This window comes from Tupaia chinensis, unplaced genomic scaffold (genome assembly GCF_000334495.1).
Source record: "Tupaia chinensis unplaced genomic scaffold, TupChi_1.0 Scaffold000367_1, whole genome shotgun sequence".
NCBI classification, from domain to species: Eukaryota; Metazoa; Chordata; class Mammalia; order Scandentia; family Tupaiidae; genus Tupaia; species Tupaia belangeri.
The window spans coordinates 108,208-135,888 of NW_006159864.1; the positions used below are offsets into that span (position 1 = coordinate 108,208).

The 27,681-nt window shown below is 36.8% G+C and overlaps 1 protein-coding gene across 4 annotated transcripts in view; it reads right to left on the bottom strand.

Moving 5' to 3' along the window:
* Positions 1–27,681, bottom strand: part of LOC102502973 (ATP-binding cassette sub-family A member 3-like) — a 100,838-nt gene that overhangs the window by 30,261 nt on the left and 42,896 nt on the right. For all 4 annotated transcript variants that reach the window (XM_027773743.1, XM_027773742.1, XM_014589658.1 and 1 more), the window contains 8 exons: positions 23,857–24,012; positions 23,296–23,506; positions 21,964–22,114; positions 18,544–18,642; positions 5,809–5,965; positions 4,547–4,847; positions 758–1,004; positions 97–301 (listed from right to left, as the gene is read on the bottom strand). In XM_027773743.1, the coding sequence (XP_027629544.1) occupies positions 97–301; positions 758–1,004; positions 4,547–4,847; positions 5,809–5,965; positions 18,544–18,642; positions 21,964–22,114; positions 23,296–23,506; positions 23,857–24,012 (1,527 nt within the window). The remainder of the gene's footprint in view (positions 1–96; positions 302–757; positions 1,005–4,546; positions 4,848–5,808; positions 5,966–18,543; positions 18,643–21,963; positions 22,115–23,295; positions 23,507–23,856; positions 24,013–27,681) is intronic.

The window sequence follows — 27,681 nt, forward strand, 5'->3', positions numbered from 1 at the left end:
ATGGAGTGCACGTGTCTTAAAACAAAAAAAAAAAAAAAAAAAAAAACGAAAAAAAAAAAGAAAATGAGCCTTCATGCAATTTTAGCTAATACTCACCAGTAGTAAGCAGCAGGAAATGAAGAAGTAGATGAGATCCCACAATAAAGCGGAGAGCCAGTAAGTAAATACATAGACCCCACTCACAAACTGGATGTGCTTTGCCTTATTGATTCGCTCAGTTATTGTCTGGAGACCAAAGCTACCAGACACTATAGCCATGCCAAAAGACAGACATATTACTATCTGAAATCCATTCACAAGCCTACAGAAGATAAAATAAAGAAGAAAATGTTTATTTCAGTAGATGTTCTCAAATGTATGTGGCTAGAGAACCAGCAGTTAGCGTAATGGCTATGTCGCTGGACTCCCACGTAGTCGACCACGGTTCGCGTCCCGGACCCGGTGGCTTAAAACTCATGCCGGGTGCGTGTGCGTGCGTGCCCAAGATCCTGAGAGGAGAATGGAGGAGAAGGGATTGTGGCGTGACCATCCCCTCTGGGGGGTGATTTCTCGCTTTCTGTCTCTATGTCTCTCTCTCTGTCTGTCTGGCGAGCGCACGCGCCCTATAGCGAAAAAAACCTCTCAAAAAAAAATGTATGTGGCTACACACAGACACACACACACACACATATATGTAATATTATTATCTGGGTAATAATATATGCAGCAAAAAGATATATTAAGGCTCAATTCCAAAAAAAAGGAAAATCATACGTACACTACATTAGAACCATAAAGAGGGAGAGGTTGAGGCTTGTTGGAGACTTTAATGGAAGCGCTGGGGCCAGAAAGTGACATAAAAAGTATGTTGTCTAACACTGCCAGGGATGTCGCAGATGAATGATATGCCTCATTACTGAAAAGTATAGTCATTATTGTCTTGTCTTTCTCAACCTCAATGGAAAATGCAATAATGCAGAAATCATAACACTCTTTACTTTCCAATATGTAGTTTGTTATATTACCTAGAACAAAAAAAAAGTGGTTAATGAGCTAATATATATCACCTACCACTTATGCTGGAAAGAAAGGATCTATCTATCTATCTATCTCTATCTACCTCTGCCATGTCTACCTACCTACCTACCTATCAATCAATCAATCTATCTATCATCTATCTATACTTTTTTGCCATTTATCATTTTCCTTTATAACTTCCTACAGTGGTTATTTCAAATCTTTACCTTCTCCTCAAAAATTCCACCCTATTGCTAATCCCTACAAAAACTTCATTATCATATACAAACTGAAAAAAAACAGTAAGTTAAGAATGTACTGCCCTTTTCTTGCCTAAAACAAACCTGACTTGTTCTTTTTCAAAAATTGTTTTGGCTACTCTAGGTAATTCGCATTTCTATGGAAATTTTAGGATCAGCTTGTCAATTTTTATTTTAAAAATGCCTGCTAGTATTTTGATAGGGATCACACTAAACCTATAACTAAACATGGAAAGAAATGGTATCTTAAAAATATTGAATCTTGATACCAGCAGATGGTGTAATGGTTACGTTGGTGGACTCCCATGTAGTTGACCATGGTTTGAGTCCTGGACCCAGCGGCTTAAAAAACTCATACCAGGCATATGTGTGTGTGCGCCCAAAATCCTGAGAGGAGAATAGAGAAGGGATTGCAGCATGGTCTTCCCCACCCCCTGGAAGAGCACACCCACCCTATAGCAAAATATCTTCCTCCAAAAAAAAATTGAATCTTGGGGTCAGTGGGTGGTTTGGTGGTTAGGGTGCTTAGACTCCCACATGGTCAACTGTGGTTTGGGTCCCAGATCTGGTGACTTTCTTTCTCTCTGGTGGGCATGTGTGTCCTATAGTAAATTAAATAATAATAAATAAAATTTTAAAAATTAGTCTTTCAATCAATAACATGGAATGTGTCTTCATGTATCTAGAATTTCTTTAATTTCCCTCAACAATATTTTCCAATTTTCAGTGTACAAGTCTTGCACTTCTTTTCAAAATTCCTAATTATTTTATTCTTTTTCATGTAATTGTGAGTTTTGATGATTTATGTTGTTTTTCCTTCAGGAAAGTGTCCATTAAATTTAAGTAGAGTTTTTCTTTTTTTAAAAAAAATTAAAAATAAAATCTAAAAACTTCTGACTGAATAACGGGCTTTTTACTCTATTTCCATATTCATCTTTACATTTATATATTAACGTATATGCTGAGATTTATAGCTGCCATTTTGGTATATGTGTCTTGGCTGTCCTTTTTGTTTCTGTTTCTCCCCTTTTGCCATTTTGTGTCACATGCATATTTTATACTGTACTATTTTTCTTTTAGTACTTTGTATTATGTTATTATTTTCTTACAATCATGGTTTTTGATAAATGTTAACTATTAATCTTATTGATGACTTCCATGTAATGTTGTTTTTCTCTTCTACTTTCAAGATTTTCTCTTCTTGACTTTCCAGTGTGATTCTGATGTGTCTCTGTGTGACTATCTTTGATTTCTATCCCACTTAGAGTTCATTAAATGCTTTTTGGATTTGAAAACTGATGTTTTTCCATCAAATTTGGGAAATTTATAACCATTATTTCTTCAAACATTTTTCTGCCTCTTTACCATTCTCCTCTGCTTCTGGCTCTATTTTGCATGTTTGTATACTTGATGTGCCATGTCTCAGAGAACTCTTTTTTTTTTTTTTTTAACTCACTTTTCTTCTTTTTGTCTCATATGGGATAATCTCAACTGACCTACATTACATTTATTTAATTCATTCTTCTGTTAATTCATATCTGTTTTTTAGTCCTTCTTGGTTAACTTTTCACTTATAGTTTCAACTACAAAATTTCCATTTTCTAAAAAGTAATTTCTATTCCTAATATTCTCTTTCATGCTTTCTTTTAATCTTTTAAACATATGTACTTTAGTTCTTTGAAAAAATCTGTAATAGCTTATTTAAAGTCTTTGTTTACTAAGTCCAACATCTGGTCCCCCCTCAGGGACATATTCTACTGATCATAGGTCATACTGTTCTACTATTTTCACACTAGCTTGTGAGGGCTGCCTTAAGAAAGTACAAAGATTTGGAGGCTTAAGCAACAGAAATTTATCTTCTCATAGTTCTGGAGGCTAAAAGTCTGAGATTAAGGTGTCAGCAGAGTTGATTTCTTCTGAAGCCTCTCTTGGCTTTTCTTTTTTTTTTTAAAGATTGACTTATTTAATTCCACTTGTTATTATTTTTTAAATTTGACTAGAGAAAGAGAGAGAAAGAGAGAAAGCAAGCCGCAGGTCTGGGACTCCAACTGGGGTCTGCCACGTGGGAATCCAGTGCTTCTAACCACCACACCATCTACTGGCCCCTCTCCTTGGCTTTTAGATAGCACCTTCTCCTTGTGTTTTCACATAACCTGTCTATATATGCTTGTCTAGGTCCTAATTTTCTTTTTTTATAAAGACAACATTTGTACTGGATTAGGGTATACACTAAATATCTCATTTTTTTAACTTAATTATCTTTTCAAAGGATCTTTTCCCTCCCAAAATAGTCACATTCTGAGATACTGGCATACTAGCTTGGGGCAGAGGACAGAATTTAGCCCTTAACTCTTTCTTCTCTTTCTGTTGTAGAAAACTGGATATTTATGATCAATATGATAACAATTCTGGTGTATTAATTTCCTTGCCCTTCACTTTATTATTACTGTTTTATTTTTATTGTTGTGGTTCATTAATTTAGTGAATCTAAATAGCCAGTATAGGAGCCAGCAGGTGGCATGGTGGTTAAAAGCGCTGGACTCCCACATGGCCGACTGTAGTTCAAGTCTCGGACCTGGTGGCTTGCTTTCTCACTTCCTCTTTCTCTCTCTCTCTCTGTCTCTCTCTGATCAAACTGAAAAAAATAATGATAATAATAATAAATAAAGTTAAATAAAATAATTCTTAAAAAAAGAAGCTAATGAAATTAAAATAAAAATGTATTAAAAAAAAAAAAGAATAGCCAGTATAATAAAGGGACCAGCAGTTAGTGTAATGGCTATGTCGCTGGACTCCCACATACTCGACCGCGGTTCGTGTCCCAGACCCGGTGGCTTAAAACTCACGCCGGGCGCGTGTACGTGTGTGCCCAAGATCCTGAGAGGAGAATGGAGGAGAAGGGATTGCGGCGTGGCCATCTCCCCTGGGGGGTGATTTCTCGCTTTCTGTCTCTGTCTATCTGGCAAGCGCACGTGCCCTACAGCAAAAAAAAAAAGAATAGCCAGTATAATAAAAAACAGTTTTCAGGTCTTGAAACCAATGGTCTACCTTTAATATTCATATTCTGGTTTGAAAATTCTATGCTACATTTCACACTAATATTGTATTTTTGCTCTTTTGCTCATCTTCTGAAAAGGTAATGCTATTAGCTGAAAGACCATTTATATCTAAAACATCTCCATTAATTATTAAATGGGCATCTAAATACCACAATTAAGCCCCCTCATTGCAGGTGACATAAATAGATCTTCATATAAGAGCAGTTTCTTTTTTTTTTCTATGGGTCTTACCTTGCACTTTCCGTAGTTCTTGATTTTTAGGCTTTAGAAAAATCTCAAGGTTCTTTATGAGATTCAGAGTTAAATCAGAATTCCCTGAAACTGAGTAAGGTACAATGGTTTGACCATACTGACTCAAATCCATTTCCCTGGCAGGTAAAATATTACTATCTCTTAAGTTCAGAGCTATTAAAAGATACGAAGTGAGAAACAAAATGACTACTATCTGTAGCAATATCATCTTCCAGTTGCGCAAACTAAATAGTGCTCTTTTCAGAAACATGGAATAAAACTGCTGGAAGTGAAGCGGAAGCTAAAGAGAGGAGAGAAACATAGCATTAGAATGGTTAGTGATCCAAATAGGATATTCATGTTTAGACCCATTAATATAAATGCTTCAAAATCAATGATAGATGACCTATACACAATACTAATGTATGTTTTGAATTAAAGCTAAAAAAACAGAACATGGTTTACTTCTGTAAGGTATTAAGTGACAGGATCAAGAACTGGTTTCTCATCTAACTATAGCAAATATCAACAGTATGATTTTTGTTGTTGAAATATTGTATTTATAATCAGAAAATCAAAATTTGCGTCTTTTTATTTAATATCAAACCATAATCTTCTTATTGTCTCCATCTTATAAGAGAAATACCTGCCATAAAACTATTATCTTTGGCCTGGTTATAATACACAACTCTGGTTCATAGTGAGAAACTGTCTTGAATTTGATCAACCAATATCTTCTGAATATAATAGTCATAATTCTTGAGTCTTGTCAGAACTAAGCAAAGGAAAAGTTTATAATAAGAACTTTGTGAAGTGATCCTGAGAAATTACAATAGAAAAAGTATCAGCTGTGATCCTTATTTAGAACTCATTTCTCTCACATCTGGAAATTAATGGGGTTATATAGAACATACTGGTCCGTACCTGGCTTATTTATTCAAAGTTTATTTATTTCTTCCATGAATTAGGGAGACTGAGAGAAAAAATATAGTGAGAGCATCCCCAACAGGGTCCCAATGTTATGATCCATCCCAAGGCTCAGCCAGCCATGGATCATGGGCATGTGTATATCTCAAATATTCAGGAAAGTCTCCAGGTGTGAACTTGGAAACTTCCTAGGTGAGTCAGCTTCACAGAGTATCACATTTCCTGCTATATCACCATCTAGCCCCTCAAAATATCTTTTAGTTCAGATATTAAACAAGAACATTTTATACCCAAACCAAACATAGGAGTTTCACATACTTAGTGAATATGCTTACCCCAGTATTATATTTAATGGTAGCAAGTTCCTTCAAGCTGGAAGAGAATGGTCTCTCACAACTGCTGGACACACTCATATTCTGTTCCTCGTCTTGTTTTATGTTATGGATCTGGGAGAACTGGACATTCCTTTGGGAATCTGCAAGCTTATTGACCCTAGATAAACACAAATACATAAAAAGGAACAAAATATTCTGTTTTAACCATAGCCTCAATCTATCTCATTTGAGAAAGAGCAAAAAATGTTTCCAAGTATGACAGACTTGTCAGTCTTTCTCACTGTTGGACATGAACACTGCACAGAGGCAGCATGAGGTGAGCTCTGATTCAAATCCAATAGCAATGATGCCTTGGGAATTAAGTTTGTTTTTTTGTTTTTGTTTTTGAGAGGTTTTTGCTATAGGGCGTGTGCACTCACCAGAAAGACAGAGAGAGACAAAGAGACAGAATGCAAGATATCACCCCCAGAGGCGATAGCCATGCCACAATCCTTCTCCTCCACTCTCCTCTTGGGATCTTGGGGATGCACGCACACATGCCTGGCATGAATTTTAAGCCACTGGGTCCGGGACTCAAACTGAAGTTGACTATGTGGGAGTCTAGCCATGTAACCATTATGCCATCCACTGGTCCCCACACACATACTCTTAAAAGTGGTGTTTGGCTATTTTGTCTAACATCTTAATGAGGCTGAAGTGGTCGCTAATGCTCTCTGACCTTCACAATACCACCCAAGAATGACAAAAATAAAAACACCAATAAGTCAGTCAAGAAGGGTAACAATCCAGTGAACAAATATGGGGGCAAGGCCAAAATGCAGTGATCCAAAGGCAAAGTTTAGGACAAGATCAATTACTCAGTCTTGCTTGACAAAGCTACATACAACAAACTCTGTAAGGAAGTTCCCATCTATTGTACAGGCTTATAACCCCAGCTATGGCTGAAGATTCCTGGTTCCTTGACCAATGCAGCACTTAGGAGCTCCTCAATAAAGGACTTATCAAACTAGTTCCAAAGCACAGAATTCAAGTAATTTACATCAGAAATTCCAGCTGCTGGTGAAGATGCATGAACATGTACAAACTGTACACTTGGAAAAATAAAACTTTATTAAATTAAATAAAAGTGACATTTGAATTGTATTTAGCCTGTTTCTATATAATTGATGATATATATTAACAATATAATAATTATAATTAATGATATAACTGTATTTAGACTGTTTACATACAATGTAATTAATGATATATATATATATACACACATAAAGTCATTAATGACTAATGATATATTTATACATGATATAATTAATGATATATTTATATTTAGCAAATTACTATTTATTTTTTACTTATGTTTTTACAGTTGTTTTTTAAACTTTCATCTGGAATCTTCAAATATTATTATTAAAATTTTTCTTTTATATTAGCTGTGAGTTATAGACTTGAGTGGTTATCCTAGAGATTAAAACATGTATTCCACAGACCCAAAAAGCTAGACAGGGCAGGCACATCCCAGGTCCTTTCAGAAGCCATCCATATCTGAGTTGTGCCCTATTCCTTTCAGGGATTAGGGCAACTGAAGACTTTCTGCTCCAACCTCACATTTCAGACCCCAAAAGCTAGACAGAACAGGCAAATCAGGTGCTTTCAGAAGCCATCCATATCTGAGCTGTGTTCTGCCCCTTTCAGAGATTAGGGCAATGCAGACTTTCTGTTCCAAGTTCAAAACAGTAGAGGATAAAAATTGGCACATAAGTACCTCACAGTAAAGGGAAGCACATGAGCTTACAGTTTTAGAAAACCTCTCCAACAAATTAGCCAGAGGTGAATATACCACCAAATGACTAAAAATCAGAGAAGAGAAACTACAGAGTGAACAGCAGGGAGAGGGACAGAGCAGTAGAGAGAATGCAGTTTATCTCCCTCACACCTCTGAACTCTCCGTTGAAACCCTGCAGCTCAGCTCAGGTACACCTGTCCTCTAGAAAAATAAGGTCTTTGTAAAATCCAGTTCCAATGACAAAAGCACAGGTTGCTTGATGAGCATCAGGGAAACAGAGCTGGACAGAGAAGTGGATCACCTCCTCCTGCATGCCTCTGAATGCTCAGAATTAACTCCAAGAAATTAGGAAGAAACATAATCCATCAGATGACCAGAAACCACCATAAAGGCACAAGAAATGTGAGAAACTAAGAAAATATCTCTCACCCAAGGGAAAAGAACAACACCTCATTATCCACTGACAGTACAATGGAACTTGTGGAAATGTCAGATAAAGAATTCAGAATATTCATAATGAAAAAACTAATTGCAATGCAAGAGAAGAGAGACAATGAACTCGAAGATGCAAGAGAAAAGACTCAACGGGTTCCAGGAGATGAGAAAGTCCTATAACTTGAAAGAAGAAATAAAAAAGAAACAAATGGAACTGTTAGAGATGACAGCTGTAATATAGGAAATCAACCCCCCCCAAAAAAAAGTATTACAAGCAGATTAGATTATGCAGAAGATTGAATCTCAGATGTAGAAGACAAAACTTCTAACCTAGAAAAAAATCACCAAAAGATTGAGAAAAGAATCCCCTAAAATGAGAACAATATATGAGAAGTACTAGATACCATTAAATGCCCAAATATCTGGATAATTGGTATCACAGAAGGTGAAGAAACTAATAAAGGCATTGATAATCTATTCCATCAAATACTGGAAGCAAACTTTCCAAACCTAGAAAGGCATGCAAATATATAGACTCAAGAAATACAAAGGACCCCAAATAGAATAAACCCAAGAAGATCTTCTCCAGGGCACATCATAGCCAGAGGTCCAAAACCACAGATAAAGACAAGATACTAAAATTGGGAAGAGGGAATCATCAAGTTACATATAAAAGGTATCCCGTCAGGTTCACATTGGACTTCTCATTGGAAACAATGCAAGCAAGAAAAGAATGGGAAAATATATTCAAAGTGTTAAATAAAAAACGATTATAACCAAGAATACTATATCTGGCAAGATTATCCTTCATATGAGAAGAAAAAGATAACAACAGTCTCAGATAAACAAAACCTGAAATAATTTACCAACACCAGAGCAGCTCTCTAAGAAGTTCTGAAGGGAGTGCTATACCAGGAAAACTAAAGACAAACACACAGAAATAAGAGAACAAAAAACAAAGAAGAAAATGGCCAACTTAATGGCAGGGAGAAGTCCAGAAATATTAATTAATGTTGAATGTTAACCTCCAGGATTTAAATGGAAAGATGGGACCACAATAATACTTCAAATTCAACAGAAGAGAGATTAATTACATGAGAATGAATGGGTAAAATAGAATTTTATGACTCATGACTAAAACATTACTGATTTTCTTCTATGCTTTGTTTTCCAGATTTAAGAATTTTTGTTTTCTTCTGAACTGTTGATAGTTCAGCAATTTTTAAAAAAATTGAAACATAAACTTTTTTCCTTTCCTGATCCCTCTGGAATTGGTAAATATTTGTGAGTATTCTTATTTTGTGGCAGGGTGGGTATTTGTGTTAGTTTAATAATATCTGTTGTCTTTCTTTCATTAGAAATTGGAAATACTGGTTATTGCCAGGGCTTTGACTAGAATGTCATATCTGAAGATATGACCAGAAAGTTAAGGAACTAAGGTAAATCTCAAGAAAGCCAACAGAAAGTCTCAGAAAGTTTGCCTGGTACCATAAACAGTTCTGTCTGTCAGGTAATTAAAGAATGTCACTTCCTGACAGGCCCCCAAAACTTTCAAGTACAGGTACTTAAAGGCACAGATGGTGAATTCCTGACGTGATTCAGTAGCCTTGGAAGGTTTTTTTAAAGAGTCTAATCTGGGGACTAGCAGATTACATAATAGTTATGTCACTGGACTCCCTTGTAGTCAACCACAGTTCCAATACTAGACCCAGAAGCTTAAAACTCATGCCTGGTGCATGTTGGTGTGTGCCCAAGATCCCAAGATGAAAGCGGAGAAGAAAGGATTGCAGCATGGCCACCCCCACCCCCCAACGCAGGGGGTGAGTTCTCTGTTTCTCTGGCAAGGGTAAAAAAAAAAAAAAAAATCGTCTAACCTGAAGTTCTTTATAAAAGATTCCAGCAAAGCCAACTAAATCAATTAGCATTCTCATGAGGCTTTGTGCAAATAACAGACCAAATTGAGACTAAACTTAATTTTTTGCAAATAAGTTAGTTTATGCCTCTTTTTGGTAAAAGAAGGAATGGAATGAGGGAAAAATTATGTTTCAGTAGAAAATTACACCGTACTTGTTACTAGATTTTAGCTTTGTCCGTATCTGTTTCTTTAGTTTTTAGTGTTTACCTACTGTTTGAACAGAATCTTAACTTTTTTTTCCTGGTTTTAAGTCTTAAGTAAATTTTTCTTACCATTTTAAAATTTTGATTTATTAAAGCTAAAATTGCTTTTCTTGAGATTAAAAAAATACATAAAAGAGGAGAGGATACAGAATTATAATAGTATGTAAAAGGATAAAACAAATTAACTGTTAGAGATTTTTTTAATGGCTTTAAGATCTTAAACTAAATGCAGATCTTTCTGAATGTCATTAGAAAGTCAACCTAAGTTCAAATTTGTGATAATTCAAAATATTTTTAAAAAAACATCATATAGTATATGTTTAATATTTTTGTTTATTATATTGTTAAGTAATCCAGATCTACTAAAATTTTCATATGTAATTTAGTATTTTTAGATTTATTAGTTGATTTCTATCTTGGCATAATATGTTGTAATGGTTATCTTTATATATCAACTTGTCTGGGCTAGTGGCTGCCCAGAAATCTAGTAAACATTGAGTTTGTTTGTAAGGATGCTTCCAGAAGAGAATAGCATTTGAATCTGTGAACTGAGTAAAGAACCTGGCTATCACCAAAGTGAGTGAATACTATCCAACCTGTTGAGGAAAACAAAATAAGATTAAAAAAGAAAAGGAAGAAAAGGAGCAAAAATTATACAAAACAAAAAGATAGAGGAAGGAAAAATTTGCTCATTTTTGTTGAGACAGCCCTTTCTCTTGCCCTCAGACATTGGCATTACTAGTTTGTGGACCTGCAGACTTGAATGAGAACTTACACAGTCAGCTCAACAAACCCTGTAGGTTCTCAGAGCTTCGGACTTGGACTAGGACTTAAGCTATTTGCTCCCCTGGTTCTTAGGCCTTAAGACTCAAATGGCTGGATTTCCTAGTTTTTCAGCCTGTACAGAGCACATTATGGGATGTCTTAGCCTCCATAACTGTGTGAGGCAATTCCTATAATAAATCTGTCTGTTCATCTTCACACACATACGCACACTCACACATACACACACCCACACACACACCCACACACACACTCTTTTATTGGTTCTGTTTTTCTGGAGAACCCTGAGTGGTATGTATGTATACTAATTGAAATTAATAACTATGAAATATATTTAAACATTAAAAATGTCTTTGTGCTTCTAAATGAAGGCTTCTGGCTCCTACTCTACCTATAATTTACTATAATTTAATGTATTATCTATTACACGGGATTTGTGATACCAAAAATCCTCCCAAAAAACATGAAATCCCTGGGGCCAGCAGGTGGTGTGGTGGTTAAAGTGCTGGATGGACTACCACTTGGCCAATTGCAGTTCGAGCCCTAAACCTGGTGGCTTGAAAGTCATGCTGGGCACGTGTGTGTGTGTGTGTGTGTGTGTGTGTGTGTGTCCGTCCAGAAATCCCAAGAAGAGATTGGAGGAGAAGAGACTGTGGTGTGGCTATCTCTCAAGGGGGTGATTTCTTACTTTTCTCCTCTCTGTCTGTCTGTCTCTCTAGTGAGCACATGTACCCTTATGACACAATTTTGGAAAAAAAAAAAGATATCCTTGACTTACTAGAATTAAATATAACTATATGGTTTGACCATTTGCCTTCTTGTTGTCATAAGGTTTAATTTACATATCTATTTTCTAAATTTAAAAAATTGTGGTAAGATACATATAAAATTTACCACATTAACCATTTCTAGGCATACAGTTCAACTGTATTAAGTTGAGATTGCTGTGCAATGATCATTACCACTGAACTCCCAAATACTTTTATTTTGTAAAACTGAAACCCTGTCTATTAAAGAATACCCCCATTGTTTTCTGCCCCCAAAGACAGTGACCACCATTCTACTTGCTGTCTCCAGATATTTGAATATTCTAGATTCCTCAGGTGAGTGGAATCACAAAGAAATATTCTTTTGGTGACTGGTTTAGTTCATTTAGCATGTTTTCAAGGTTTATCTGTTTTGTAACATGTTTCACAATTTATCTTTTTTTCTCTTCCTAAAAAATTATTTATTATAATAATTTTTTATATTTCACTTAATCCTATATTTTTTAACAGTGTATTACAATTTATCTTTAAGGCTGAATATCCTACTGTATATATGAAAGTAGTTGGCTATTCCATTTTTCTATCAATAGACAATTTGGTTGCTTCTACCTTTTAGCTACTGTAGATTCTACTGCTATGAATATTAGTGTATAATATCATTTTGGCATTCTGTTTTTAATTATTTTGGAGTATATATAGAAGTGAAAGAATTAGATGACATGCTAATTCTATTTTTCATTTTAGAGGATCCTCCATATTCTTTTCTACAGTGTTTGCATCATTTTACATTCCCATAACAGTGCACAAGGGTTATGGTTACAATTTCTCTGCACTGTTATTAACACCTGTTAATTTCTTTCTTTCCTTTCCTTCTCTTTCTTTTCATTCTTTCCCTTTCTTTTCTTTTCTTTTTTTTGGAGAGATTTTCACTGTAGGGCGCGTGCGCTCGCTAGACAGACAGAGAGAGACATAGAGACAGAAAGCGAGAAATCACCCCCCAGGGGGATGGTCACGCCGCAATCCCTTCTCCTCCATTCTCCTCTCGGGATCTTGGGCATGCACGCACACGCGCCCGGCGTGAGTTTTAAGCCACCGGGTCCGGGATGTGAACCGCGGTCGACTACGTGGGAGTCCAACGACATAGCCATTATGCTAACTGCTGGTTCCCTCCCTTTCTTTTCTTAATAAAAGCCATACTGCTCCATTGCTGCTGAGAACTAGTGATTTTTAGGGATTAAGAGAAATAAAGATTTTCTACTGATAATTCGGCCTATAGCCCCCAATCTTGAGTGAAGAGGCAAGTGGCAGGGCTTCAGAAGACTCCTCCATTGCTACTGAGAAGTAGTGATTTCAGGGACTCAGAGAAATGAAGATTTTCTACTGATAATTCAGCCTCTGGGCCCCATCCTTGAGTGGTAGGGCACCCCTCTATCCTTCTTTCTGGGTCTCTCTGTGTCTCTCTGCCGTTCTCTGTCCTATTTTTTGTGTATAATTTTTCCTTTAAAATTTTTTTAAAGGTAAACTATTCTCTTGGCTTTCAGATCCTCCTTTATCTTGCTAATAATCCCCTTTTGCCCTCCCCTCTAGGAGAGGCAAGGGGCAGGTCTTCAGAAGAAGACTCCTCCATTGCTGAGAAAAATAATTTTTTTGGTTGTTTTTTCTCTTTTTTTCCTTCTTTTTCTCTCTCTGTTTTCTTATTCTTTTTCTTTTACCTCATTACTTTGCTGCTCAATCTCCATTCACTGAGTGTCTAGATGGATCTAAGGAAGCCATATCAAACATCCAAATACTATTAGGGTTAACATATTTCTCAATACCTACTGAACCTGCTGCACAAAGGGATAAAAACAGAACAGCAAAGAGATTGCAGATAACTTCCTCCTGCATGCTCCTGAATGCTCAGATTGAACTTTTAGAAATTAGGAAGAAGCGTATAATCCATCAGGTGACTAGAAATTTCTGCAAAGGCTCAAGAAATATGAGAAATTTAGATAATACCACCCCCTCCCCCAAAGGAAAAGAATAACTCCTCTTCATCCACAGTCAGTTCAACAGAAATCATGGAAATGCCTGATAAAGAATTTAGAATATTCATAGTGATGAAATTAACAGAGATACAATAGAAGAGAGACAATGAATTCCAGAAGAGGCAGGAGAATAGAGCTGAGGAGTTCCAGGAGGCGAGGAAGTTCTTGCATGATCTGAAAGAGGAAAGACACACCACAAAAAAGAATCAAACAGAACTATTAGAGATGAAGGTTGTAATACAGGAAATAAAAACCTCCTTTGAAAGTATTAAAAGTAGACTAGATCATACAGAAGATCAAATATCAGATGTAGAAAACAGAATTGCTGGCCTAAGAAAATCCAACACAAAGACTGAGAAAATAGCCCCCAAATGAGAATAATATACGAGAAATACTAGACACCATCAAACGTCCAAACATCTGGATAATCAGTATCCCAGAAGGTAGAGACTAATAAGGGCACTGATAATCTTTTCCATAAAATTCTGGAAGAAAACTTTTCAAACCCAGAGAGGCATTCAAAGATCCAGACCCAAGAAATACACAGGACCCCAAATAGAATCAACCCCAGGAGATTTTTTTCCAAGACACATTATAGCCAATTGACCAAAGTCACAGGTGTTACTAACACCTGTTAATTTCTTTCTTTCCAAAGACAAGGTACTCAGACTGGCAAGAGAGAAAAGACAAGTTACCTACAAAGGATATCGTATCAGGCTATCAGTGGACCTCTCATCGAAAACAATGCAAGCAAAGAAAGAATGGGAAAATATGTTCAAAGTTTTGGGTGAAAAACAACTTCAATCAAGAATACTATACCAAGCAAGATTATCCTTCATATGGGAAGAGAAGGCAAGAACATTCTCAGATAAACAAAACCTGAAAGAATTTATCAACACCAGACCAGCTCTCCAAGAAGTTCTGAAGGGAGAGTTATATCAGGAAAACTAAAGTCAGACACACAGAAATGAGTTAAACAACACCTAAGAAAAGGGCCAGCTTAATGGTAGGGACAAGTCTAGAGTTGAATATTATCTTCCAGAATTTAAATGGAAATCTTGGACCACAAGAGAAGTTAGATTAAGTGCATGAGATTGAGCTGATGAAATAGAATTTTATGGCTTTGGAATCAAACAATACTGATCTTTTTCTATGCTTTGTAGTCCAGAAATAAGGATTTTTTTCTTCTCTTGAATTGTCGACAGATCCAGGTAACTACTATTTGAAAAGAATCCTAACCTGTTTCCTGGCTTTAAGTCTTAAGCAAAGTTCTCTTAACATTTTTTTATTTTTATTTATTATAGCTAAAACTGCCTTTTTTGAAATTAAAAAACATTAAAAATTCTATTTCATAAAATAAAAATCAAAAGTCATCCTAATGGGACCTTGAAATACACAAATTCTATATACTTTTCCCTATCTGCCATTTGCCTTCTTGTTTTCATAAATTTTAATTTACATATCTACTTTCTAAATTTAAAAAATTGTGCTAAGATACATATATAATTTACCACATTAACCATGGTGTATCCATCGTGGTTTTGATTAGTAATGATTAATGATGTTGAACATTTTTTCATGAACTTATTGGCCATGTGTATATCTTCTCTAGAGAAATTCTATTTAAGTCCTTTGCCCAGTTTTGAATGGAGGTTTTGTGTTTTTTATTGTTGTTGTTGAGTTTTAGAAATTCTCCCTATATTATTGGATATTAATTAGTTATCAGATACATGACTTGCAAATATTTTACCCATTCTGTGGGTTGTCTTTCACTCTGTTGATATTGTCCTCAGATACACAAATTTTTATATTTTCATTAAGTCTATTTGTCTACTTTTTCCTTCTGTTTGTGTCTTTGGTGCTATATCCAAGAAATCATTGTCGAATCTGGTGTCATGAATTCCCACACTGTCTTTTCCTCTAGTGTTAGGTTTAAAATTTAAGTCTTTCAATCATTTTGAGTTAATTTTTCTATATGGCATTATGGAATGTCCAACTTCATCCTTTTGTACATGGATATATAGTTTTTCCAGAACCATTGGTTATAAAGAACATCCTTTCCTCCTTGAATAATGTTTACATCCTTGTCAAAATTTACTTGACTATACATGTGAGGGTTTCTTTCTTTCTTTTCTTTTCTTTTTTTTTTTTTTTTGAGAAGTTTTGGTATAGGGCAAGTGCGCTTGCCAGAAAGAGAGAGAGAGAGACAGAGAGACAGAAAGCGAGAATCACTCCCCAGGGGAGATGGCCACACCACAATCCCTTCTCCTCCATTCTCCTCTTGGAATTTTGTGCACACATGCACACGTGCCTGGCATGAGTTTAAGCCATTGGGTCCGGAACTTGAACCATGATCGACTACATGGGAGTTCAGCAACATAGCCATTATGCTATCTGTTGCTCCCCTGAGGGTTTATTTCTGGGCTCTCTATTGTATTCTATTGGTTTAAATGTCTGTCTTAATGTCAATATCACACTGTTTATTTTATTTTTTTGAAGAGAGATTTTTGCTACAGGGTATGTGTGCTCACCAGAGAGGTAGAGAAAGAAAGACAGAAAGTGAGAAATGATCTTCTGGGGGTATGGAGGGAATGACCATGCTCCCCTGAGGGTTTATTTCTGGGCTCTCTATTGTATTCTATTGGTTTAAATGTCTGTCTTAATGTCAATATCACACTGTTTATTTTATTTTTTTGAAGAGAGATTTTTGCTACAGGGTATGTGTGCTCACCAGAGAGGTAGAGAAAGAAAGACAGAAAGTGAGAAATGATCTTCTGGGGGTATGGAGGGAATGACCATGCTACAATCCCTTCTCCTCCATTCTCCTCTCAGGATTTTGGGCATGCAGGCACGCACACACACCCCATGTGACTTTCAAGCTGCTGGACCTAGGAGTCGAACCATCGTCAACTACACAGGAGTCCAGCAATGTAACCTTTATGCCATCTGCTGGTCCCAGTATTAAACTGTTTTGATTACTGTAGCTTTGCAGTAAGTTTTGAATTCAGAATTTAGGAAGTGACATCTTCACTCTTGTTTTTATTTATTTATTTATTTTTTTATAGAGGTTTTTGCTATAGGGCATGTGTGCTTGCCAGAGAGACAGAGAGACAGAAAGCGAGAAATCACCCCCCTAGGGGGGATGGCCATGCCATCTTGTCCATTCTCCTCTCGGGATCTTGGGCACACACGCACATGTACCTGCCGTGAGTCTAAGCCACCAGGTCCAGGACTCGAACCGCAGTCAACTACATGGGAGTCCAGCAACATAGCCATTACACCAACTGCTGGTCCCTCACCTTTGTTCTTTTTCAAGGTTTTTTGGCTATTCAGATTCCCTTCTAATTTAATAAAAATTTTAGGATAAATTTTTGAATTTCCACAAAAAATTATTAGGATCTCATTAGGGACTATACTGAATCTATAGTTCACTTTGGGTAGTATTAATCTCTTAATAATATAAAATGTCAAATTTGACTTGACTATATATGTGAGGGTTTCTTTCTTTCTTTCTTTTCCTTTCTTTTCTTTTCTTTTTTTTTTTTTTTTTTGGAGAGGTTTTTGTTATAGGGCACATGCACTTGCCAGAAAGACAGAGAGAGACAGACAGAAGGCGAGAAATCACTCCCCAGGGGGAATGGCCACGCTGCAATCCCTCCATTCTCCTCTTGGGATTTTGTGCAAGCATGCACATGTACGCAAATCCATGAACATGGGATAGTTCCTTCTTTTACATCTTTTTAATTTATAATTTTCCTTGTACATGTCTTTCATCTTCTTGATTTATCCCTAAGTATTTTATTTCTTTTGGTGTTATTATAAATGAAATTCATTTCATAACTTCCTTTTGGGATTGTTAATATATGTAAATGTACCTGTGCAAAATATCAAAGAGCCAATCCTAAATCTTTTGGATGGATCAAAAAGTGTCAGTAAAATAACAAATGCAGTCTTAGTATTCTAAAGTATTTTCTCAAAAACCTGTCGGGTCTGTCATTCAATGTTGTAAACAAGGAAAGGAAATAAAAGAAAATTAGAAATAGAGCTTCACATATTTCTAAGCTGAATATATGGAAAAATATTAATAAAAAAAGGAACATATTTGAGAAACTCAACAACCCTGTAATAATTTTACTCTAACTGCGAATAGGATAGAGTTTGTTCTCAAAATGATGCAGAATTTCAGAGATGGAAGACTTTTATAACTTAATAAGCAAAATATGTATTTTGTCATGTATAGTGAATATTACATTTCAGTTGCAGGATACAAAAATCAATCCTCAAAAATCTATGGTATTTTTACACACCAACAATGAACAGACTGAGGCAGAATTTAAAAAAGGAATGCCAATATAAAAACCACAGAAAAAGAGAAATACATAGGAATAAATCTAACAAAGAAGTGAAAAACTTCCACAAGAACAACTATGAAAAACTAAAGAAACAAACTGAATATGATACAAAAGAGGGAAAGGTATCCTTTGTTCTTAGATCAGGAGAATCAATATAATAAGGAATCTTTCTTCCTTTTTTTCTTCCTAAGAAATATTTTTGCTATTGGATGTGTGTACTTACTGGAGAGATAGAGAGAGACAGAGATACAGAAAGCAAGAAATCATTCCCCAGGGGGATGACCACACTGCAATCCCTTCTCCTCTATTCTCTTGGAATTTTGGGCATTGGTGTACACATGCCTGGCATGAGTTTTAAACTGACCGGTCCAGGACTCGAATGGGAGTTGACTACGTGGGAGTCCTGGGATTTAACCATCATGCCATGTGCTGGTCCCAGGAGTCTTTTTAAAAAGTATATTATTACTCACTTCATGAAGACTTCTTCCATAGTACTAACTGAAGCACCAAAGCTGGCAATGCCCAGCTCTTTCTGTTTCTTTTCTAGATCATTAAATAGAGCTTCAAACCTGGAGGAAGAAAAGGAATAGGAAAAGAAACAATTAGCATTAGTCTAGATAAATTCACTTTTTTAAAAGTTCATTTTATTTTTCAGTAAATAAAACTTTCAAAAAATATGAACAGCTACTTCTTTTCATTTGATACTTAATTTTATTCTATTATTTTCTTTAAAATATTTTATTATGGTAGAATGTATATATCATAAAATTTACTATTTTAAATCATTTTAAGAGCACAATTAAAGTGTCATTAAACACATTCACAATGTTATGCAATCATTACCACTATCCATTTCCAGAAAAATTTTACCATTTCAAGTAGAAATTTTCTACCCATTAAAAAAGTAACAATTATTTCTTCTGCCTCATTCTCACTTTCTGTCTTTATGAATTTGCCTACTCTGTACAGAATACAGAATTAATCCTTTTGTGTCTGTCTTATTTCTCTTAGTATCATTCTTTCTAGGTTCACCCATGTTGTAGTGTGTGTTGGGATTTTACTTTTTTTTTTTTGGAGAGGTTTTTCACTATAGGGCACGTGCACTCATCAGACAGACAGAGAGAGACAGAGAGACAGAAAGCGAGAAATCACCCCCCAGGGGGGATGGCCATGCCGCAATCCCTTCTCCTCCATTCTTCTCTCGGGATCTTGGGCACGCACACACATGCGCCCTGTGTGAGTTTTAAGCCACCGGGTCCGGGATGCAAACCACAGTCGATTACGTGGGAGTCCAGCGACATAGCCATTATGCTAACTGCTGGTCCCGGGATTTTACTTTTTTTTTTAAAGAGCTTATTTCTCCCATGAGAGAGAGACAGAAAGAGAGAGAAAAAAAAAAAAAAGCAGGCCGTTCAAACAATCTTTGCAGTCTACATCCAGCCTCTTGTAGCCTGGATCACCGACATGCATGTGAGCTCAGCATGTACAAAGGAGCTCTGGGAGACGAATCCAGGGCCTTTCCCTGTGGGTCTAGCATGACAGCATTGCCTTACTACTGTCCTACCAGGTGGAGCAGGATTTCATTCCCTTTTGGGGCTGGTACTGATATTATTAATTATATAGATTTCCCACATGTTGCTTATTCACTCATCAAGCAACAGGCTTTTGGGTTGTTTCCATGTTTTGGCTATTATCAATAATGTTACTTTGAACACTGGGGTACAAATACCTGATCAAGCCCCTGCTTTCAATTGTTTTAGGTACACAGTAAGAAGCAGAACTGCTGATCATATTGTTATTCTATGTTTAACTTTTTTGAGAAACAAAAAGTTCACAGCAGATGCAGTTTTACATTTCTATCAGCAATGCCATAAGAGGACCAGCAGATAGTGTAATGGCTATGTTGCTGGACTTCCATGTAGTCCACTATGGTTAGAGTCCTGGACCTGGTGGCTTAAACTTGAGGTGGAACTGGCAGGTGGCATGGTAGTTAAGGGCACTGGACTCCACATGGCTGACTGTGGTTTGTGTCCTGGACCTGGCGATTTGTTTTCTCACTTTCCTTCTCTCTCACTCTGTCCCTCTCTGGTCAAATAAAAAAAAAATTAAATAATCAGGACCAGCAGTTAGCGTAATGGCTATATCACTGGACTCCCATGTAATCAATGGCAGTTCGAGTCCCAGACCCAGTGGCTTAGACTTACGCCGAGTGCATGTGCATGTGCGCCCAAGATCCTGAGAGGAGAATGGAAAAGAAGGGATTGCAGCATGGCCATTCCCCCTGGGGGGTGATTTCTTGCTTTCTGTCTGTCTCTGTCTTTCTGGCTAGCACACGTGCCCTACAGCGAAAACCTCTCCAAAATAAGAAAAAAGCAATGCCATAAGGATTCCAATTTCACCATTTCCTTACCACCAATGTTTGAATGTCTTTGTTTCAATTTGCCTTTCACAAATGATTACTGATGCCAAGAATCTTTTTATGTACTTATTGGCCATTTGTGTATCTTTGGAGAAATGTCTATCCTTGCCCTTTGCCAATTTGGTTGTCTGTTTTGTTGTTATTGTTAGGTGAATTTTAAATATTGTGTAGCTTTTAATCTGTGTGACTAGTTGTTTATCTCGCAGAGCTTCTTCCTTTTTCTCTCTTCCATGTCCAAAATATTAGTGTAAAAATATTATATAGTATCTTCTTCTAAATCCGTATATTTTCTATTTCAATTTAATATTAACGATATAGCAATTATTCCTGGTATCATCTGATAATGTCATTTTTACAGAAATGATATGGGATGGACATATGATATGGAATATAGTTAAATAACCTATTTTCCTACATATTTCTTTCAGTGACACTCTGTACTTGCAAATTTATAACTACTGCTCTGCTAATGTATGCATCCAACCATGTCTTCTAACTGATGAGTGAGGCTTCACATGAATTCCCAATTGTAGTTTCTTTCCTTTCTTTTACTCTCTGGTACCATGTTTTTTTCATCTTCCCTCATGACTAAGCTCAAGGTTCTCCCCATCTGTCTCAACTGTTCCATGTTCCTGCTTCTCAAGAAGGTTCAGGTTTATTCTCTGAATGATTATAGCTCCAATGGGGCATTTCTTTTTTTATTCCAACTCTGGGATACAACTGTTTATTTTCATCTCTCTTTATTTGGTAATGTTGGTTGCCTAGCTCCCTCTATGTTATTTCCTTTATTCTATTCAGGAACTCTGTATCAGATGAAAATGCTTAATGATCTCCTACAAATTTTCATCCCATCTTGCATTTGGCAGACATCATACATCTAAGGGATATCTAGCTAGTAATGACTTCAGGCAAGATGAAAATGGCGTATTTCCTGAAGGTCAAAATGATGAGTACTTTTAGTTTCCATTTCTCTTAACTAGGATGGACATCTCAAGTAGAATTATCTCTAAGTGTTTATAACCAATTTGGCTAAGGTCAAACTCCATTTTCTCTCTCCTTGTCACCTCTGTTCCAAGAATTCCATTAAACAACTTTTTACTTTAACCATCTTAATATTTCTCTAGATCCTTCTCATGATGCAGAAAATTTGTACAACACAAACATCCTATTAGTTACCCTTTATTAGCATTAAAAAGCTATAACCTCTAGGTTACAGATCTCCTACCTCAAAAACAAGCAAATAAACAGAAAGCAAAAATGAGCCTCAAATGAACTTGAACTTCTAAGGCATTCCTCTGTTCAATGAGAAAAACCTTCAGCTCTGAGGTTCCCAATTGTAGTTGGCAAATGACAGTTGTCACTGGATGGTTGGCTTGCTAGAAAAACATTACTAAGTTTGTTAAACCTAGAAAATTAAAAATGATTTCTGGTCACCCAAAAACTATCCATATAGAATTCTTTGGATTTGTACCTTTCTGTATATTCTTTGGATAAGATAAATGACAACTCAGTACCAATATTCCTTTCCAAAGTGGCATTAGGAACATGAGAGTGAATCATTGCAGAGACCTTTTCAACAACACAGTGTGGTTCCTTGTCCATGACTATTTGATATCCAGCACCTAGAGAAATCATTAAGAAATAAAGAAATCGTATACTTTTTAATACCCATTTTTCCATCCCATCAGGATTTGGGGCATGCATGCACTTGCACCCAACATAGTTCTCAAGTCACTAGGACTGGGATTTGAACCTCGGTGGGCCATGGGGGATCTAGTTCCCAATGCACAGTGCTTAGCCACTGTGCTCAAGGGTCAGCTCTTCACTGGTAATTACTAGTTTAGTAAACGAGAAACTAGGATCAGAAATGTCTGATTTCTCTACTTCCTCTTCTCATCAATTAATTACCTAATCAAAATCTATTTAAAGGCACAACTGCATTCCAGAGATAAACAAAACCGCCAATAATTTGAAAATGAGACAAATAAGCGTGGCCTTTGTAGGTCAATTAAAATATTTCCTGAGTCTGAAGGTATGTGTTGGGGAATTAGTGTTAAGTATATAAGGGAATATCTAGATTGCAAAGGGCCTTAAAAACAAATTACAATGGGCTTAACTGAGGTGGTCCTATGCTCCACAGAATGGAACCATGTGGGTGGCATAGGTTTGATTCCTGGTCCAACCTAAAGGCTGAGCATAGTGGTGAATGCCTGTTATCCCAGAGACCTGATAGGCTGAGGCAGGAGGATTGGCAGCTTGAGGTTAGCCTGGGCAACATAGTGAAAACTGTCAAAAAAAAGAGCCAGACATAGTAGTGCATGCCTTCATTCCCAACTGGGAGGCTGAGGGAGGAGGATCATTAAAGCAAGGCCCTGTCTTAAACAAAACAAACAAAACAAAACAAAGGACAGTTACAATAGTTAAGACCTAATTAATAGGATGTGGGGGGCACTGGTGTTTTGCATGTATAGACAAGATAAAATGAAAATCATGTGGGACCAGCAGTTAGCATAATGGCTATGTCGCTGAACTCTCATGTCGTCGACCGTGGTTCGAGTCCTGAACCCAGTGGCTTAAACTCACCCTCGGTGTGTGTGGGTGCATGCCCAAGATCCCGAGAGAAGAATGGAGGAGAAGGGATTGCAGCGTGGCCATCCCTCCTGGGGGTGATTTCTCACTTTCTGTCTCTCTCTCTCTTTCTGGCGAGCACACGTGCCCTAGAGCAAAAACCTCTAAAAAAATTCATATTAGAAAAATCTTATTAAGGCAACAATATTCTAAAAATTATCAAAGGGAGAGAGACCATATATTCGTTTCAGGAAGACTGAAGAGCCACAGCAACGCAGGGTCCCCCAGACCATGATGGCAATGCGGTCACCCAGGATGTCAGCTTCATCCATGTAGTGGGTGGTCAGTAAGATGGTACGATTGTGTTTATATCGCTGCAGGAGATCCCAGGTGGCTCTCCTTGAGACTGGATCCAAGCCAGATGATGGTTCATCAAGTATCACCACCTAAAGCCAAAAGATCAATCCCAGGACTATTGATAACTGATGCTATGCTACTTGTGGGATTACTTTCTAATAGAGGGGAACATATTTAAACTCAGATACAGAAACTAGACTAAAATGAGGTAAGATTAAAAGAGAGATAAAACTTGAGAAAAATAATCCCATACCAGTTACAACAGTTAAGCCAATAATGTGAATCCCTTCTGATTATCACCGGCAACATCCCTTTTAGAGTCATATCAACTTTCAGGTTTTCGCTAGCTGAGTTTCTTAAATAGTTGGTAGGAATCCACTGAGTACTTCCCAACCGCCTGTGTGTCCACTCCTCCTACCCCCTTTTTCTCCTTTAATACCTTGGAGCCCCCAATAAGTGCTATAATGATGGAGAGTTTGCGCTTCATTCCTCCACTCAGTGACTGTGAAAGTACATCACGATGTTCGAGAAGGTTAAAAATAGTCAGCATGTGGTCAAGTTCAACAGAACTTATCTTCTGAGGTATTCCTTTTATCTAAAAAGAGGAGCCAGAATTTACATAGTACATGCCACTTTATCCCTAGAAAGTTTTTATATCAGAACTTTTCTCACACAGCTATATAGATACATACAGTTTCTTGGAAATATGTATTTAGACATATTTTATATCAGCTTATTCTTACATAAGAAAATAGTGCCTTTTTTTTTTTTTTGGGTCACCTTTCACATATAAGTAAGAATTCTTCAGGGAAAAAAACCCCTCGAATTTATAGATATGTGAAGCCCATCAACAGAGGAGGAGAGAAAGCATTTCTCTAGCTTCTAAGTAAGATGGCATAAACACATATACCCCTGTATCTCCCACTGAACTCAATGATTAAACCTGGAGAATTGCAAAAAGTAAAGTTGGATCAGGAAGAACAGAATTTGAAGTATCATAGAACCAGTGGGGAGTTTACTATCTTTTCCATGTGTATCTCCTAAACCAAACTCAAATCCTAGAAGTGAGCACTATAGTCCAAGCAGAGTGAGATGAAGGAGAAACCCTCTAGTTCTGGTATAGAAGTAGAAAAGGGGACTCATTAAACTCAGAGGGATTGATTCAGTGAGATCATATAACAATTGGAAATATATCTGTAGCTAACACTGGGGCACACAAATACAGAAAACAAGTATTACTAAACCTAAAAGGAGAGATATACTCCAACAAAATAATAGTTGGGAATTTCAATATCCCACTTTTAGCAATGACTAGATCATCTACAATGAAAATCAACAATATCAAATTTCAACTGCACTATAGCCCCATGAGCCTAAGAGATTTACGGAACTTTTTAACTAACAGCTACTGAATACGTATTCTTCTCATTATTACACAGAACATTATCCAGGATAAAAATGTAGAAGAAACTCAAACAACTCAAGCCCCCACCTCCCCGCCCCCCAAAATCTGGTTAAAATATGAGTCAATGGTCTGAATAGACATTTCTCAAAAGAAGACATTTTATATGTCTTCGTTTTTGTAGAGAGCAACAATTACATGAAAAACACTCAACATACCAATTATCAGGGAAATGCAAATTAAAACCACAAGGTATCATCTCAATCGTTAGAATACCTAGTCTCAAAAAGACAGAAAAGCGTTATGTAGAAAAGAATGGCGGTTTCTCAAAAACTAAACATGGGGGACCAGCAGATGGCATAGTAGTTATATCACTGTAATCACACTGTACTCATGACAGTGGTTTGAGTCCTGGACCCGGTGGCTTGAAAATCACACTGGGTACATGTGTGCAAGGGCAGGATACCAGAAGGAGAATAGAGGAGAAGGGACTGTGGTGTGTCCATTCCTTCAAGGAGTGATTTCTTACTCTCCCTCTCACTGTCTCTGTCTCTTTAGTGAGCTCACATACCCTAAGGCAAAAACCTCTCAAACCCCCCCAAACCTATAAAACTAAAAATAGGTTTACTATATGATCCTGGAATCCCACTATTGCTTATATATCCAAAAACAAGCAAATAAATCAATAGGTGTTGAAGAGATATCTGCATACCCATGTTTAATGTGGTACTAGTCACAATAGCCAAGCTATGAAATCAACCTAAGTGTCCAAGAGCCAATAATGGATAAAAAAAGTGTGTGCATGCATGCACATGTGCACACACATGTGTGCAATAGAATGCTATTTAGCTATCAAAAATAGTGAAATCACCCTGTGGCAACATGGATGACTCTGGAGGGAATTAGGCTAAGTGAAATAAACCAGGTGCAGAAAAATACATACTGCAAGTTCTCACAAATATGTGGAAGCTAAAAAAATTGATTTATAGAAGTAGAGATCAGAAAGGAGATGATAGAGGCTGAGAATGGTAGGGAGGAATGGAAATAAGGAGAGGTTGGCCAATGAGTACAAAATTATAACTAGATAAGAGGAATAAGTTCTAGGGTGACTACAGTTAACAATAATTTATTATATATTTCAAAATAGCTTGAAGAGAGAATTTTGAAGCTCCTAAGACAAGGAAATGAAAAATGTTTTTGGTGATGTATTTGCTAATTACCTGATTTGATTAATACGCATTATATAAATGTATCAAAATATTACATTGTACCCCACAAATATGAATAATTATTATGCACCAATTAAAAATAACATGAAAAACTTAAAAATGCAGTTAAATAATTTCTTATAGAGAAAATCATAATAATAAATGCTTAAGAAACAAAAATGGGGGGCCAGTTGGTGGCATGACCGTTAAAGGCACTGGGTTTCCACATGGCTGACCTCAGTTCGAGTCCTGAACCTGGCAGCTTGCTTTCTCACTCTCCCTTTCTCTCTCTCTCTCTGTCGCTCCCTAGTCAAATTAAAAAATAATAACGAATAAATTAAATAAATAAATCTTTAAAAATAATGAAACAAAAATGCTGGCCAGCAGTTGGCATAATGGCTATGTCACTGGACTCCCATGGAGTCGATCGTGGTTCGAGTCCCAGACCCGGTGGTTTAAACTCACGCCAGGTGCACGTGTGTGCGTGCCCAAGATCCTGAGAGAAGAATGAAGGAGAAGGCATTGTGACATGGCCATTCCCCGGGGGGCTGATTTCTCACTTTTTGTCTCTATCTTTCTGCAAGTGCACATGACTTATAGCAAAAACCTCTCTCAAAAAAAAAAAAAAAAAAAGCCCAGTCAGCCTCAGCCATGTAGCAGGGTAGTTAAAGCACCTGGATCCCACATGGCTATGCAGTTCAAATTTTGGATGTGGCAGCTTGAAAAACACACTGGGGAAAAAAAAAGAAAAACACACTGGGTGCATGTGCATGCATGCCCCAAATCCCAAGAGGCTATAATGAGGAGGAGGGACTGCAGCATGGTCATCCCCACTAGGATATGCTTTATCACTGTCTCTTTTTCTCTCTTTCTCTCTCTGTCTCCAGTGAGCACACATACCCTATAGCAAATGTAAAATAATAATAACTGCCTCGAATCAATCATTCAAGCTTTGACTTTAATAAATTAGAAAAAGGTTAAAAATATCCCAAATAAAACAAAATGAAAACTAAAACAACAGAGAAAAATCAATGAACCCCAAAATTGGTTCTTTGAAAAGATGATAAAAATTGATAAATCTCGGGGCCAGCAGGTGGTGTGATGGTGAAGGTGTTGGATTTTCCACATGGCCAACTGTGGTTGCAGTGGTCAGGACCAGAGGCTTGAAAATCATGCCAGTTGTGTGTGCATGCATATGTGCCCAAAATCCTGAAAGGAGAATGGAGGAGAAGGGATTGCTGTGTGGCCATTCCACCTTGGGGGGGTGATTTCTCACTTCCTCTCTCTCTCTCTCTCTCTGTCTGTCTCTGCTGAGTGCAAGCACCCTATGGCAAAAAACAAATAAAAAAAGATGAGTTTCTAGCAACAATGACAGATTTTTAAAAAGTATAAATTAGTGATATTGAGAACAGAAAGGATATGGCTATGGATTTCACACAAGTTGAAAGATAATAAGAGAATAAAAGAAATAGTTCTATAATATGAGGGTACTTCAAAAGTTAACAGAAAAATTATATATATATATTTTTTTTTAAATTTAAATTTATTCATTTATGTTCATTCACTGTACATCATTACAGCATACAAAATGAGATTTTCCATCCAGAGTACACTGTCTATTGTCTCAATCAAGCACATCAACATACATGTTATT